General features: G+C 50.9%; 2 protein-coding genes across 12 annotated transcripts in view; one reads left to right on the top strand and one right to left on the bottom strand.

Annotated features, from left to right (window-relative positions):
- The window catches only part of PML (promyelocytic leukemia), a 39,149-nt gene extending 32,404 nt beyond the window's left edge, over nt 1–6,745 (bottom strand). For all 9 annotated transcript variants that reach the window (XM_032417363.1, XM_032417364.1, XM_032417368.1 and 6 more), the window contains exons 1-2: nt 6,528–6,745; nt 4,029–4,495 (exon numbers count right to left, since the gene is read on the bottom strand). In XM_032417363.1, coding sequence (XP_032273254.1) covers nt 4,029–4,495; nt 6,528–6,662 — 602 coding nt within the window. In that variant the 5' untranslated portion in view covers nt 6,663–6,745. The remainder of the gene's footprint in view (nt 1–4,028; nt 4,496–6,527) is intronic.
- Nucleotides 6,746–6,843: 98 nt separating this feature from the next.
- STOML1 (stomatin like 1) overlaps nt 6,844–16,004 on the top strand; it is an 11,614-nt gene continuing 2,453 nt past the window's right edge. For 2 of the 3 annotated variants that reach the window (XM_032417780.1, XM_032417779.1), the window contains exons 1-4: nt 8,743–8,957; nt 10,626–10,732; nt 11,632–11,781; nt 12,080–12,283. In XM_032417780.1, coding sequence (XP_032273671.1) covers nt 8,825–8,957; nt 10,626–10,732; nt 11,632–11,781; nt 12,080–12,283 — 594 coding nt within the window. In that variant the 5' untranslated portion in view covers nt 8,743–8,824. Of the gene's footprint in view, nt 6,910–8,742; nt 8,958–10,625; nt 10,733–11,631; nt 11,782–12,079; nt 12,284–16,004 lie in introns of those variants that run through there. The other variant, XM_032417781.1, reaches the window with a different exon arrangement.

The following is a 16,004-nucleotide window of genomic DNA, read 5'->3' as shown; positions in this document are numbered from 1 at the left end:
CTAAACGTGACATCCTCTTGGAAGCTGCCTTCCCCAGCCAATGCCTTTTCTAAGACGACTTGCTTTTGCACCTGCGCTCCTCCTCCCTTCTGCCCTTAACAAATGACAGAGCACAGACAGCGAGGTGAGCCCTGTGCCGAGCGGGGACAGAGGTAGAAGACAGTGTGAAATTACCCAAGCTCAGGGTGAGCAGGTTTCCTGTTGGCACTTTACAGCCTTGACTGTTAGTTGCAGATCCGGTTCTTTTACCAGACTGTGACCTCACAGAGCACCAGGCCTGTGTCTGTTCATAGTTATACCCTAGTGCCTAGTGGACGGCCTGCCACATAGGAGGAAGCAGGCTGGAAAAACGTACTCCATGGAAGTGGCGATCAATGCCAATGGCCCCAAGGCAGACAGCGCCAGGCTGAGTTCTAAGTCTAAAGCCACCTCTGGTGCTGCTCCCCACCCTGAGTCCTGAATCAGCCCAGCGTCAAAGGATGGAGTGGTTTATTACTGCACCGTGACCTGAAGAAAGCTGTGGGTTATTTATGGCACTTAAGTTTTGTGCAGAAAACAGAAGTTGAGGGTGTCCAGTAACCACTGGCAAACTGTGAAACAATGTGAATTGTGAGTGTCTGTGTATGATTTTTTTTTAAAAAAATGTTATTTTATTTTTTTACTTAGTGAGAGAGAGAGTGCGGAAGCGTGGGTGGGGGTGGGGAGGGTGGGGTGGGGGAGGGGCAGAGGGAAAAGGAGAGAGAGAATGCCAGGCAGAATCCACCTTGAGCACAGAGCCCTATGTGGGGCTCAAGCCCACGATCCCAAGATCACGACCTGAGCCGAAACCAAGAGTCAGACGCTCAACCAACTGAGCCACCCAGAAGCCCCTCTGTGTAGGATTTTTAGGCAATATGGTCAAGTTTTTGAAGCCATCCACATTGCTCAAGGGACTGGAATCCTGCCCTCTTGGCTGGACCAGCCTTGCCCATTGTACCTAGAGAGAAACCCACCCCAACCCCTACATCAAACCACTTGTAAGCTACTAACATCTTGTTTAGAAATAAGAAAGGGGACATCATTTAGGTATAAAAGGGATTTTTAAGAACTCAGGATGAACTGGAAAATTTTCCAGAAAATCTGACTCAAGACCAATAACAGACCAATACCAGGGAGAAAATCTACTCTTCAAAAAAAGCACCAGTTTCAGATAGTTTTTCAAGAAACTTCTATAAACCCAAACTACATATGTTCTTTAGCTGTTCTAGAGCAGAGCAGAGAAATTATAGGAATAGGAATTTAACGTTGACTCAGTACTTAATATGTACCAGGCACTGTGCTAAGCAATTTGTGTGTGTGTGTGTGTCTGTGTGTGTCTGTGTATACCATGTTCAAAAAAGCTTACAAATTCACGGAAAGATATTAGTATAAAATGGGTCAAAAACCTTGAAAGAAATCATACATATTCATAAAAGTCGATCACATTTATAAATATAGATAATAGCCTAAATAAAACAGGGTTGAATGGAATCTAGCTATGAATTAAAATAATAGTATATCAGGACCAAATAGCGTTTTTCCTCCTGGGAATTAAAAAAATGGCTCAACATAAAGAAACACTGCTATATAATTCATCACACTGAAAGGTAAAAGGACACCTTCATAGAATCCCAAAGAACACCCATTCCTGAGTTAAAAATAAAACAAAATAGCAGCCACAAAAAACTCTTAAGCTAGAAGTGGGAGGCAACTTTCTGAATGTGATTTTGTAGTTACCTAAGGAAGCCAATAATAAACAGCATAGTAAATAAGAAAAACTCTCATGAAAGCTAGGAATAAGATAAAATTGTCTTCTTTTCTTTTCTTTTTTTTAAAGTTGCCTTTTCTAACCACTTCCTCTCACTCTTCAATATTGTTCTGATGGTCCTAGCTAACAAAACAAAGCTACAAGGAGGTAATATGTGTAAATCCTGGAAAGAAAAAAAGTTTTTATTCTTTGCAGATGACACGATTTGTTTACCTAGAAAATCCAAAAGAATCAATGGGAAAAATTTACAAGAATAAAAGAGCTCAATCAGATGGCTGATATAATAAATTAGGAGGATTAAAGGATGTTAATGATAACCAGCTAGAAATGGTAATGGAAAAGGTTTTATTCACAGGGTCATTAAATACTATAAATTTAACTATAATTTAAAAGTTCAAGAGGTATGTCCATAAAACTATAAAACTCAAAAGATATAATCAGAGATGAGGACAACTCTCCCCAGATTTAATACAGTTTCAATCAAAATCCCAATGAATACGTAAGTTCTGAAATTGCATCAACTCTAAGAACATAAGAAAAGCAAAAGCACTTCTGAAGAAGAATGGGAATTTGCCCTTCGGAATTCCCTATGGCACTAAGGATTAACGTAGGAATAGTCAGATCATCAGCACAGAACAGATATTTACAAACATACCCGTGATTACTTGGGTATTTAGTACAGGATGAAAAGGGCATTTGAGATGAAGGCAAGAGTGGATTATCCAATAAAAGTTGTTGAGAGAACCAGCTTTCAATTTGGAGAGAAAAGCAAAATGAGGAATCCTACTTTATACCACAAAGAAAAATAAATTCCGTATGAATTAAAGATTCAATTATAAACATAAAACCATGAGATTGTTAAAACAGAATATAAGAAAAGTATTTTTAACATTGGCCTGGGGAAAAAAAATCTTTACTAGCATGATCGAAGCAGGATAGCATACAGGAAGAGACTGATGAACTGGATTCTATAAAACGAAACACTTAAACACCATCCCTCATAGGAAATGAAATGACAAAGGTCAACAGGAGAAAACGTTTGGACTGTTGGCTCTTGAAATTAGAGACTGATTTCTTGAAGAAAAAAACCAAACAGGCGAAGGACCTAAATAGGCAATTCACAAATGAAGAAAAAAAACAATGGCCAATAAACATCTAAAAAGCCACTAAATCTGAATCTTAACAACAAACAAGAAAATCCAAATTCTAATGTCTGTCTGTTGAGGAATCTGCCAGAAAGGCATTCTGGTAGAGCAGGTGGTAAAAGTCCCAGCCGGAAGCAAGCCACAGGAAGCAAGCCACACTGAGCTTTAGCAGGAGTGCAGTTCTGAGTGTGTCCCCAATGGGCAAAGAATACCTTAGCTACGCAGATCCCCAAGCAGCACTGCTAAGAATCTTACAGGAGCAATCTATTGAGAGCAGGAAGAGTTCATGTAAGTATGCTCCCTTTTTGGCTAAAAGGGGGAAAATTAGAATTTATAAGACTATATACCCCTACCTGTGCATATATTCACAAAGAAACTCTGGAGACATTAAAAACTGGTAACAATGGTCAACTGTGGATGGATGGGGGGAGGGAGAAGTGGTAGGAATTAAGCAGATGCGGACAGAGTGAAATGGAGACTTTGCCCCCTCTCTTTATAAATTGTGTAATTTTTTGAACCATACAAATGTATTATCAAAAATATTGAATTAAAATTCTGTGCTGTTTAATAAAAATAAGTTTTAACTGGATTCAATTGCTTTTTTTTTTTCAAATAGACATTCCAAGATACTACGGTGTTATGGTTTTGACTTTTCAGACAGAAACTACCTGCATCTCATTGAGAATCTAACCATACACCCACACTCCATGGCCAGGAAATGGAAAATTCCACTGTAAGACTTTCTAAAGGGCAGTTTGGTAACATGTATCAAAGTGTAAAATTTTCATACCCCTGAATTGCAATGCCATTTCCAAAATTTACCCTGAAGAAATGACTGGGTAAGTGTGTAAAGATGATTCTGCAGCATTATTTATTACAGGGGGAAACTGTTTAGGATTACTATCCATTTGCATGGGATAACATAAACCGTGGTCATGGCCCCAGATGCTGCCGGTCTGCGGACCACACTCTGAATTGCAAGACCCTAGAAGCTCCTTATCCCACGTTCCCAGCTTTGTGACTCTTTGGATCTCTGCTCCCCGCACCTTCCACCCGGCTCTCAGATGTGCCACCCCACCCTGGGCCGGCGGGCTCACCTCGTCAGCATAGGGGTGCGGTGGTTGGGATTGGAGCAGAAGATGTTGTTGGACTTGCGCGTGCCGTCTAGGAACTCCCGCACCGACTGGCTGCGGAGCTCTGCCAGGGGCCGGGCCTCGTGCTTGAGGAACCACTGGTGCGCCTCGAAGCACTTGGCACAGAGGAGCTGCTCACACTCGAAACACCAGAAGTCCGCAGGTTCTTTGCAGCGGGTGCAAATGGCCTGCGCGTCCACGATCTGCCTGTACACCGACAATCTCCGCTGTAGACTCTCGAAGAAGACGTTATCCAGGGCCAGCGAGTCAGTGCCTAGGGGCCCAGGCGCCTGGCAGATCGGGCACCGCATGCCCGGCGCCTCCAGGCATCCTGAGCACAGCGTGTGCAGACAAGGCAGCAGCTTGGGGCACTTGGCTTCGACCTGGCAGCCCTGGCAGCGCAGGAACTGGAACTCCTCTTCCATGGCTTGCTGGGGGACCAGAGAGGTGGGGGTGAGGCCTGAAATCCAGGAGCCCCCACCCACCAGACCCACTCCTGTGGCTGGAGGCTGGAGTGGGACTCCAATATTCCATTCTCCGCAGTCCTTGGATGATAGAAAACCCAGGCTTACCAGGACCACACTCCCCCACTTACTCAGGCCTTCCTGCTCTCACTCCACAACGTACTGAGCATCAACTTCCCATAAGACAGAGTACTGGGCCCTGAGATCCCCGGATGGATAGGATAAATCCCTGCCTTCATGGGACTCAGTTTAGAAAGGAGATCCATTAAATGTGTCTCATATAACATCATATAAAGTGCTTAATGTGGTTTGGTGGCTCCTCAAAAAGTTAAACACAGGACTACCATATAACCCAGCAATTTCATTCCTAGATATATTTCCCAACATAACGGAAAACAAGTACCCAAACAGATACTTGTACACCCATGTTCATAGCACCGTTATGCACAATAGCCAAAAGGTAGAAATAACCCAAGTGTCCATCAATAGATGAATGGATAAACAAAAGTGGTCTACGCGTTCAAGGGAATATCATTCAGCTTTAAAAAGGAAGGAAGGGGGGCCTGGTTGGCTCAGCTGGTGGAGCATGTGACTCTTGATCTCGGGCTTGTGAGTTCAAGCCCCACGCTGGGTGTAGGTTACTTAAAAATAAAGTCTTTACCAATAAATAAATAAATGAATAAATGAATGAATGGATAAATAAATAAAATGAAAAAGAAGGGCATTCTCATACATGCTATGAGAACCTTGAAGACATTTATGCTAAGCAAAATAAGCCAAACACAAAAGGATAAATATTGCATGGCCCACTTATATGAAATCTAGACTAGGCAAATCCACAGCAACAGAAAGTAGTTTGGAGGTTACCAGGAGCTGGGACAAGGGGGTAATAAGGAGCTACCGCCTAAGGAGTAAAGTTTCTGTTGGGGGTGATAAAAAAAATTCCAGAAATGGTGGTGACGGTTACCCAACGTTGTGAATATAGTTGTACATGCCACTGACATGTACACTTAAAAATGGTTAAGTTTTGGGGGGCCTGGCTGGCTCAGTCAGTGGAGCATGCAACTCTTGATCGCAGGAAGTTCGAGCCCCACACTGGGAGTAGAGATTACTTACAAAAAATAAAATCTTTAAAAACATGGTAAAGGTAAGTTTTATGTTACGGATATTTTATAGCAAAAAAAAAAAGTGCTTAATACAGTACCTGGCACATGAGGAGTGTTCATAATTAAGTAATATTACTCCTAGTTCTAATAATGCAAATAATAAAAGTTACCGCAAGATGGTACTTTCATGAAGGGGAGCCAAAGGGCCTGGGAGAACATAGAGCAAGTGATGTAAGTAATTCCTTTGCGGGAAGAGGGCAGCTGGGGAGTTTTCCGGGAGCGGACTGAGGCAAGCTTCCAGGAGGACCTAGTCAGCCCTTGTAGTCAAAGCGGGGAGGGGTGGGGGGCTGGGCACGCAGGGTGTTCCAAGAGAAGGATCCTGGAGGTATCCCAGTGGAGAAACCACCACAGGAGCTCTGAGGCCTTAGCCAAGGCACTTCTCTCATCTGGGCCAGTTTCCCACTTTCTGATCTGGGAACTTGGGTTTTGGTTTTCCACACCTGGGACATCCCCCTGGCTCCGGGCCTGCGCAATAGGGCTACTCCCGCCATTCTCCCTAATCTGTGCACCTTCATCTGAGGCAGGGGCTTAGGGGGCGAGTCGCCAGGATGGACAGAAGAGTCCAGTCCCAAGTCTCACGGACCCTCAGCGTCCTGCCCCCTGTTCGTGGAGAATCCCAGCCGGGAGAGGCTCCCCTAACTCATCCTGTTGCCCTTTTCTACTCTCACGTACCCCTCCCTACCCCAGCCAAGAGGGTCAGGACCCAATGTCTGGTTTTCTCTCTGTGTCACTCTTTAAGGTACTTGGTCAAGTTGCCCTCTCCCTTCCCACCTCTCCCCGCACCGTAGCAAATCAACAAAGCCTAAATCCCATCTCCCCAAACCCAGTAGTACCTCCGCAGGGCTGTGGCTGGGGCTGGGCTGATGGCCTTCGGAGACGGGCTCCGGGGGAGGCATGGTGGGCGTGTGGGGCAGTGCGGGGTCTTGCTGGGGACCCGGGGATCGGGCGGGCACAGGCTCCTGCTGCATGGATCCCAGAACAGTTTCGATTCTCGGTTTTGAGCTTGAGAGGCGGGAGGGGAAGCGGAACGAGATCGGCGCCAGACGCCAGGGTCGGCCCAGCCTGTGCGAAAGGGGCGGTGCCCGCTCAGGGCCCGCCTCCCGAGAGGAAGTGAGACAGAGCGGAGGGGCGGTTCTAGGGGCGGAGAGGCCGGCGGTGGGCTTTGAAGACACGCCCAGAGCCGGAGGGAGGAGTGGGAAGAGACAGGACGCTCAGGTGACCTGGGGGTAAAGGGACCGTGGCGGAGCAGAGCAGGAGGGAGGCAGCGGCCGCCCTCGGCTTTGAGCCCGGCCACAGAGATGAGGCACAGGTGGCCCTGCTTTGGAAGAACTCCAGATCTAATAATGGAAGAGCAGTTACCCAGAGGTTTTCACACAGTAGAGGGACTGGCTGGAAAGGAGATCCTCAGCTGGGACTTGAAGGAACTTGGGGTGCGGCGGGGCGGGGCGGGGAGCGTTTGGACCAGCATGTGCAAAGGCCTGGAGGTTTGAAACAGGAGAGTCTGTTTAGGAACTAGTTTTCGTTATTTTCTGATTTAAGAGGGGACCCATGAGCGGGATCAGGGCTAAGGAGATGGACCAGTTCTGTGGGTGACAGAGAATGAGTTTAGAACCCAGAAACATGACCCAACATGCATGCTGGGACGGTCACTCTGACAACCTAGGACAGGTGGCCTGGTCCAGGACAATGGCTGTGGGATGCAGAGGAGGGATCTGAGTCAGAGACACTGGGAGGACACTGAGTGGAGATGAGGAGAACAAGACGATGCCTTGGGTGACAGTTGGAGAGGCTGGTGAGTCTGAGGCAGAGGGGTCAGGGAGGGAAGGGGGAGAGCTGGTGAGCAGGTATGAAGACAGTGAGGAGAGAGCAAGTTAGCTCTTGGCCAAAGGAGAAGCATGTCAGCTCCCAGCTGGTGAGGGGAGAAAGCACAACTCCAGGAAGCTTCACTGGGCCAAAGGCCCTGGCTTCAAACAGCAAACCATCCCAACCACTGTGCTAACTCCCGGGTACAATTCTGAGCTCAGTTCTGGCTTGGAGCAGACTAGGGATGGTGATGGGACCTTGCTCTTGTAAAGCTTATCGTCTGGGCTGTGTGGGGGAAGGGAATGGCAGGGAGAGCCAACTTCCCAGGACTGTGTGAGGCCTCAGGGGCCTAACCCTATCCTCCAGCCTGATCAGTACCCTTAGGGCTTTAGAATCGGGCCATCAAACTAGGAAAAGCCAAAGATGGTGAGTAGCCCCTGCAGAAGGGACCTGGAAGAGTCACACCTGGGGGTGTTATGGGTCTGAGGAGGCAGGGCTGGCATGTGGCTGAGACAAGGAAAGCTTTATTAATTTCTTTGCTCACTTTGAAAGACACCCTGCCCCAACTCCATGTTGAAAATCAATGCTTCTCAGAGTAAATTTACCATTTGCATTTAGATTTTCTCAAGCCATGGAGAGGCAAGTTACCTCTAGGTCAAGTTACCTCTGGATCAAGGGGTGTGCTGTTTCTGGACCTTTGTGATACTCTGGGGGGCCTGCTCAGGGATGCTCTGTGCTATCCCCTCCTTCCTCACTCTGCTGTGCTCCCTGAGGTCTGCACATGAAATTTCTCTTTTTGTGCCAAAGTTCAGGCCCTCCCGCCCCACCTTGACCACAGTGAGGCTGGCTGCGGGTTCATTCAACAAATAAGTATTGAGATCCATTCTGTGCCAGGCTTGTGGGGCTGTGGGGACACAAGGAGGGATAATTTGCTGACAGTGCCCAGGAGAAACCCTAATTCTAGATAAGACATCCCAACACTCCCACCCCAGTATGTGAGCTTGCAGCGGGAGTGCTGAGAAGGCTGGTAGCATTTCCTTGATTCTGGAGGAAATTCGGCTCCTGAAAACCCACTCACAAAGCTCACTTTGCCATCCAGCTCCTCTTCCAAGGCCAGGCGGAGCAGGGAGGCACGACTCTTGCGGGCTCGGTCCTCCCGGCGCAGGGGGCGCTGTGGGATGGCGGGAGCCGGCCCGGCTAGCCGCCGCCTCCTGCGCCCGTGGCCAGTGAGACCGGAAGCGGCGGCCGGCAGGGGCGGGCCGGGTAGCGGCCGGCTTCTCTGGCCCGGCAGCGCGGGGGGGCGCGAGGTGCGCCCCTGTCAAGAGCCATGCTCGGCAGGTCCGGGTACCGGGCGCTGCCCCTGGGGGACTTTGACCGTTTCCAGCAGTCGAGCTTCGGCTTCCTGGGCTCGCAGAAGGGCTGCTTGTCCCCGGAGCGGGGCGGCGTGGGGCCGGGGGCCGGTGAGTGGCCGCCCAGCACAGCGGACCCGGGGCGGGGACCGGCTGGTACCCTCAGGAGTCAGTTGGTCTGGCGCCCTCGCACCCTAAGAGGAGGCATCGAGAGTGGCTACGATGTGGAGAAGGGCCTGGACCGGGCGTTGGGATGCTAACGCTCATCCGCCCTCCCTAGGGCTACTGGGCTCCTGGCCCGGAGCTCTCCCATCTTCTAACAGGCCTCATCCCCTCATTTCTCCTCTCGGCTCGTATCAGCCCTTTAAGCCTGGGAAAGGATTTCAAATTCCCATTTTGAAGATTTATTTATTTGAGAGAGAGGGAGGGAGGGAGGGTGGGTGGAGGGACAGAGGGAGAGAATCTCAAGCAGATGGGGCCAGATTTCAGGGAGTGCGATCACAGCCTGAGCAGAAACCTACAGTCGGCAGATTCACCGATTGGGCCATCCAGGAGACCCCTCAAATTCCCATTTTGACCAGAAAGAACCCAGAGTCTAGGCATGGGAGGTCACCACCGCCCTAAGGGCGCTTGGCCACAGAGAAATGGCAGAATCTTCATCCTAGGAGTACTTCTAGATGCCTGAAGCTTAAGCATCTGCCTGTTTCCTGGTGGATGTGGGCAGGCTCTCAGCTGCCTGTTTTGTCAGCTTTGGTCATCTCTTGCTCCAGAGCCTTGAGGGATTCCCTTGGCCCCCAGGCCAGATCCCACATGCCTCAGTCTGACAAGCAACCTCTGGAGGATTTGGTCTCTCCTGACCTTCCTGTAATGACAGCTGACCCTCTCCAAGGCTTCCTTTCCTGCAGGGGCCACAGGGGTCAGAGCCAGACAGGAAATGTCCTGGGGCTTGGAGAGCCCAGAGGGCATGGAGTTCCTGGGAGGACTGAGCAAAAGCTCCTGTCTGCTTCCTGCCCAGGCTTGGGAGGGGAAAGAGAGCAGAGGATAACCATGCTAGATTCTGGGGCTTTCTAAGCTCCACTTTCATCCTGGGCTCTTGGTTCTCCAGGGGCCAGGACCTCTGTCTCAGATGAGCCTCATCTTCCTAGTTCCCACCTCCTACCCCAAGCCACTTCAAGTAAAGCATTTGATAGTCCTTAGGGCATTTAAAGGGGTCGGTGAGTTGTGAGCTAGGGAGGAACTTGTTCACCCTCACCCGTTCCTATTGAGCCATTAATGCTTTATCCCTTTAGGCTAAGGCATTATCTCCAAAAGGATGCCCTGAAAGCACACTTCTGGGGGTGATGGTAGAGGAGGAATGTGTTCTACCACCAGCTTTCAGTTCAACCCAGCACAGTGTTTACAAGATGCCCGGGTGCTCCTGGCTCCCATACCTGGGAGACACTATATATCAGACAAGAGAATTGATCCACATACCCGGCGAGGAGAGCATCACATGGATTGGCTTCTCAAATCTAATGGCTGTTGCCTAGCAGAGACTCGGCCCTGTGGAGGTGGGACTTGAGGCAGATTAGTTTTGATGTGTGGGAGGAGGGAACATGCTTAACTAGCATCTGGCTAAAGACAGGAATTAGGCAAGGAGGCAACAGAGAGCCCTGAGAGGGACGAGCCGCTTAAGGGGGAGGTGGGCAAAAGGTGCACTTGACCAACTTCACTCAGCCTGCTGCTGTCCTGCCAGAACCAGTTGGCGTTCCTTGACTGCCTCTGCTCTCTTGTCCCCAGATGCGCCTCAGAGCTGGCCCTCCTACTTCTGCCACAGCCTCATCAGTTTCCTGGGGTTCTTGCTGCTGATGATCACCTTTCCCATTTCTGGCTGGTTTGCCTTGAAGGTAAGGCTGGCTGGGTCAGACTCCAGGGGGACTGGGCCCCACTCTCCATCCTCTGTCCCCTTCCCCTAAATATCACATTATCACACCCCAATGAAATGGGCTGGTCCAGGATTGTTCATTCGTATCTTTTAGATGAGGAAACAGGCTCAGTTTTGCCCAAAGTCGTACTGGGAGCCAGTGAGTGGTAAACAAGCCTTCCCAAACTCCCAAGTCCTGGGGTGTGGACACTGGCTTTAAGGTGCACACAGATATCTTTGCCACACCTTCCTTTCTCTGGGTTAGGCTAAAATTTGAACTGAAAACTACTCCACTTGGCCCAGCAGCAGGTAATGAGTAATAGGAATTCAGGCCTGGTTTTTAGCAAGGGCTGGTGCAGAGGGGAAAGCCACGAGCTATACTTAAGGATCATATCTGAGAGCTGCAGTGAAGGTGAAAGCCCAGGCAGGCCTTGCCCTTTGTGTGGCCCTCGGCAACAGTCAACTTTCTAGAAAGCCTTTGGGTTTGGTGTGGTCTAGGAGGAAGTCTTTAGAAGGTACTAAATCCTAGTCCTAAAAGTGCCACTGAAACAAATACTGTGTGACCTTGGGCAAGTCACCCTCTCTCTGGGCCTTCATTTCTCAATTTGGACCTGTTTACTTCTAAAGTTGGCAAAGTCCTTTGCTTGGGGTTGGAACTGCATTCAGAACTGCATTCAATTCTTGCCTGTTTCACTCAGGGGCTGTGTGATTTTTGAGCACATCATTTAACCTCTCAGAGCCTTGGTTTTCTCTTCTAAAAAGATCTAAGGATAGCTGACACTGACCAAGGCAAAGGAGAGAAAGGGGTGGGGGGTACCTGAGCAAACGCCATTGTCAGCCTAGGCCCAGTACTTTACCCCTTTCCCTTACCCTCATGAACAGATTGTGCCCACCTATGAGCGGATGATCGTGTTTCGACTGGGCCGGATCCGCACCCCTCAAGGGCCTGGCATGGTTCTACTCTTGCCCTTCATTGACTCCTTTCAGCGGGTGGATTTGAGGACACGAGCTTTCAATGTCCCTCCCTGCAAGGTGAGGAACTTTTCAGCTCCCCCAGACAGAGGGAGTGGGACCTTGTGCAGAGTGATTGTACCGTGGTGTATGAGTAGCCATCAGGGGTAGGGTGGCGGAAGAAACCAGAAAGTTGAGGATGGAGGCTGGGAGGACATCCTTGCTCAATGTACCTAATGACATGCACTTGGGGACATGATTTTCCCCTTGAGGAGCTAGGTACCAGGAGGGTGGGTCAAGTTAGGTGGTCTTGGTGGGCCTGACCTCCCTGCAGCACCAGCCCCTTGAGTGTCTCCTCTTTCACGACCTTCCCTAACAGTTGGCCTCTAAGGATGGGGCTGTGCTGTCTGTGGGGGCCGATGTCCAGTTCCGCATCTGGGATCCAGTACTGTCTGTGATGACTGTGAAGGACCTGAACGTGGCCACGCGCATGACAGCCCAGAACGCCATGACCAAGGCCCTGCTCAAGAGGCCTCTGCGGGAGATCCAGATGGAGAAGCTCAAGATCAGCGACCAGCTCCTGGTAGGCAGCTCCTCACATGGTAGAGGTCAGTGGTGGGTCCTGGGCTTGGCTCTGCCTGCCAGGGCACTTTGAGCAAAGCACCAGATTGCTCTGGGCCTCAGTTTACCATATGTTCCAACCTTGGAAGAGCCTGCGGTCTGGGTGGGACTGAGGAACGGAAGATGGGTGCAGCCCATAGTGGTCTTGGGCAAGCCTGTCTTGGAGAGGCACAGGGGCCCTGAGAGAGAAGTGGCCTGACCGAGATTCTGGGGTCTTGCCTAACTGCTGGGGTTTCACCTTTCACTGCTTTGCAGGCGTTGCCATGACAACGCTGGGCCTCACAGGCAGGCGGGTGGGTGAAAGGAGCAGGGGCCCTCCTGGCACAGTCACCTTCTGGGGAATTCCGTGCTCCACAGGGCAGCATGTGCATTTTGGGGGCTTTGTGTTCCTTATTTAGAACAAAACAAAGTGACACAGGGCATTTGGACCTTTTTCCTGCCTCTCCACGTGTGAATAATTACACCAGAATTCCTCTTGTATCCCTTCTGTGACAGGATAGGGTGGAAATGTGGCATGTGTCACCTGAGGCAGCCTGTCCCCTGCTCCCCATGCTTACCTTGGGCTTTCTCCCATGTCCTAGTGGACCCTGAGTGAGGTTTCCCCTTAGTCCCCTTGGCTCTGTTTTCCCCTGGGGACCTGGGGTTCGAGGACAGGAGGGATGGGGTAATGCCAGTCCCGGAGGTCCCAGTCCCCTCCGGAAGTGAACCAACCCCGTGGGGGAAACTGCCGAGGAGATGGTACTGTGCTCGTGACGCTAGCTCTCACGTGCTGAGCATTTTAGAGTTTACAAGTCCTTTCGCTGCCCACGTGTATCCGGTTTACATTTTGCTGCGAGAGGGCCGATATTATGGTTTTATTTTGGAGGGAGGAAACTAAGGGCTCAGAAGTTATTTGTCACCCCCCAAGAACCATGGTCAAGGGCAGAGCTGGCCCAGTGGCAGATCACCTGCCCTCCCACCCCCCTACCCCTCAATCCAGCGCTCCATCTTCTACAATTGATAACAAATTGATAACAACTTTTATTTATGAAACCACATTCCATTTTAGTGTACTTTTCAGAGGAGAAAGCTGATCTCAGCCTTATTGCTGTCAGGGGCGGGTTGGGGAAGAAACCAGAACACCAGGCGCGTTGTGCAACGGAACTGAGAGAGGCAGTTTGGGGGAAGTCAGTCCCACACCAGGATGTTAGTCGTTTAGGGCCCGTTGCCCAGATGGAGTTGGCGCCTGGTAGAGTGGGGTCAGTGCCTGTGGTTACACCGAGTTCTCGGGAACGCCAGGCTGCCTCCCAGAAGCCCCGGGTCAGGCGTACATTTCTCATTCTCACTCCCCTTTCTGCCTTCGCTTCCCTGGAGGGACGCACACTCTGCACTCTCCCTTGCTGGACCCTCCTTAGCTGCTTACTCTTCCCCCAGGCCCATTGCTTCCGTTCACTGCCCGCCCCACACCACGTCCCCCTGCTGCAGCCTGGCCTCTTCCTCCTTGGGGGGTGGCAAACACTCCAGGACAGGAACCGTCTCAGCTCCTCCAGCGTCACCCCTTCAACCTCCTCGCCATCTGCGCTGTTGCCCCTGCCTCACTGCAAGCGGTGCTTCCTCCGAGGCTCCTCCCTGCGTGGGGGGTGCTCTGGGCTCAGCTCCTGCTCTGTTAGTCCTCCCTCCGCTCCCTCTGCATCCCAGCCCCTGACAGCTCTCCCCCACCTCTCCTCGCCTCTCCCTGGCCCTGCCTGCCCCTGTCCGCAGTCTAGGCTTCCTCCAGACTCCTAAGACAGCAGTGTGACCTCCCTCCTGCTAGCTCCCGGCACTTCTCAGTCCTACGCTTGCTTCACCTCGTGGGAGCCTCTGACTCTGTGCACCCTCCCCGCCCCCACCTTCTCTCTCTCTCTCTCTCTCTCGGATCCTCTGCTTCCCTTGGCTTCCGTTATTCCACTTCGGCTTTTCCTCCTTCTAGCTCACTCCTGGTTACTCCTTGCTCTCCTGCCCTTCACTTTCCAAGTTTCCGTCAATGGCGTCTTCTTGTCTGGGACCGCCCGGGAGGGCTCATCCGGCCAGGCCTCGTGCTGCCTCTGGACACTGATTGTTTACAGCCCTCTGCTCCGGCCCCACTCCTGTGACCTGGACCCCATTTATCCAACCGCCTGGTGGACAGTTGCTGTTGCATAGACACCTCGAGCTGATTATGTTAAAAAAAAAAAAAAAAGTCCTCTTCCCTCCCCTAGCCACGCCCCAGTGCGTGTCTCCCCGTGTGCTCACGCCCCACGCGGAGCCCACACCAGAGAGCCAGCCCCCTCCGCCCGCGTCACCACACAGCCAGGCAGCCAGCGCACTCACTGCTTGTTTCCCCGGGGTCTTGCTCCAGCTTCACGTAGTTGACAGAGTTGTGCTCCGTCCTCTGCGTGTCTTGGCTTCACAGCCTCCTCTCTGTCTGACACCAGCTCCGCCTCATTTCTGCTCACCCTTTGAAACGATGGCCCACGTGGTCTCCATGTCTCCACCCTCAGCCCCCTTCAATCCAGTGTCCACAGAGCAGCCTGGAGGATCTTCCCAACGAGCAAGTCTGCTGTCACCCCGCTGCTAAACTCCTCTCCGAGGCTCCTCGTGTGTCAGAATAAATCCGAGTGAGCCGGAGCCACCCACATGTGAGCCCTCAGCTCTCTCCAGTCCCCCATCCACACTTGAGGGTCTAGCTAAATGGAACGGTGGTTACTCACACTTCCCCAGACATTCCAGGTTGTCTGGGCTTTTGTACTTGCTGTTTCCATTGACTGAGAGTCCTTGTGGGGTTCCTGGACCCAATTCCAGTGTGGGGAAGGGGGGTTTCCACACACACAACACCACGCAATTTTCAGACACCAGTAGGGTATCCCGAGAATTCAACTCAATTCTGACACTGTCTACCCAGAGACAGCATCAGATCCCATGGGTTAAGGTCTCAGTCCCACAAGACTGCTCCGCATCCCTTACTAAAGATGCCAGTCACAAGCCCCAGGCTGTTACCTATGCTTCTGACAAACCAGCTCCAGATTGGGGGTTACAGGGACCTCCCTGGGTTTTTTTGCTAGAGCAGCTCACAGAACTCTGGGAAACACTTATGCTTACCAGTTTACTGAAGGATATGATAAAAGGTAAGAATCAACAGCCAGACAAAGAGATACACAGGGCAAGGTCGGGGGAAGGGGCACAGAGCTTCCATGTCCTCCCCAGGCACCCCTCTTGTGTTCCCCGGTCTGGAAGCTCTGGAACCCAGTCGTTCTGGAATTTTATGGAGGCTTCTTTGCATACTGAGGATCAAGTCATTGGTCATTGCTTGGGGTGGGACTGAAAGTTCCAATTCTCCCGTCACATAGTTGGTCCTTCTGGCAGCCAACCCCCACCCTTGAGTGGGGTCCAAAAATCACCTTTCTTATCATCACAAAAGACCCCTTTATCACTCTCCTCACAGGCAATTCCAAGGGTTGTAGGAGCTAGGAGTCAGGAACAAAGACAAATATATAGAAGTATATTTTATCAGTTAAATGATCAAATGCGTATTTCTTTTTTTTTTATAAAGATTTTCTTTATTTGACAGAAAGAGACAGCGAGAGAGGGAACACAAGCAGGGGAAGTGGGAGAGGGAGAAGCAGGCTTCCCGCTGAGAAGGGAGCCCGATGTGGGGCTCGATCCCAGGACCCTGGGATCATGACCTG

The sequence above is a fragment of the Phoca vitulina genome, unplaced genomic scaffold (genome assembly GCF_004348235.1).
Source record: "Phoca vitulina isolate PV1807 unplaced genomic scaffold, GSC_HSeal_1.0 scaffold20, whole genome shotgun sequence".
Classification (NCBI taxonomy): Eukaryota; Metazoa; Chordata; class Mammalia; order Carnivora; family Phocidae; genus Phoca; species Phoca vitulina.
This window is presented reverse-complemented; position numbering and strand designations above follow the sequence as displayed.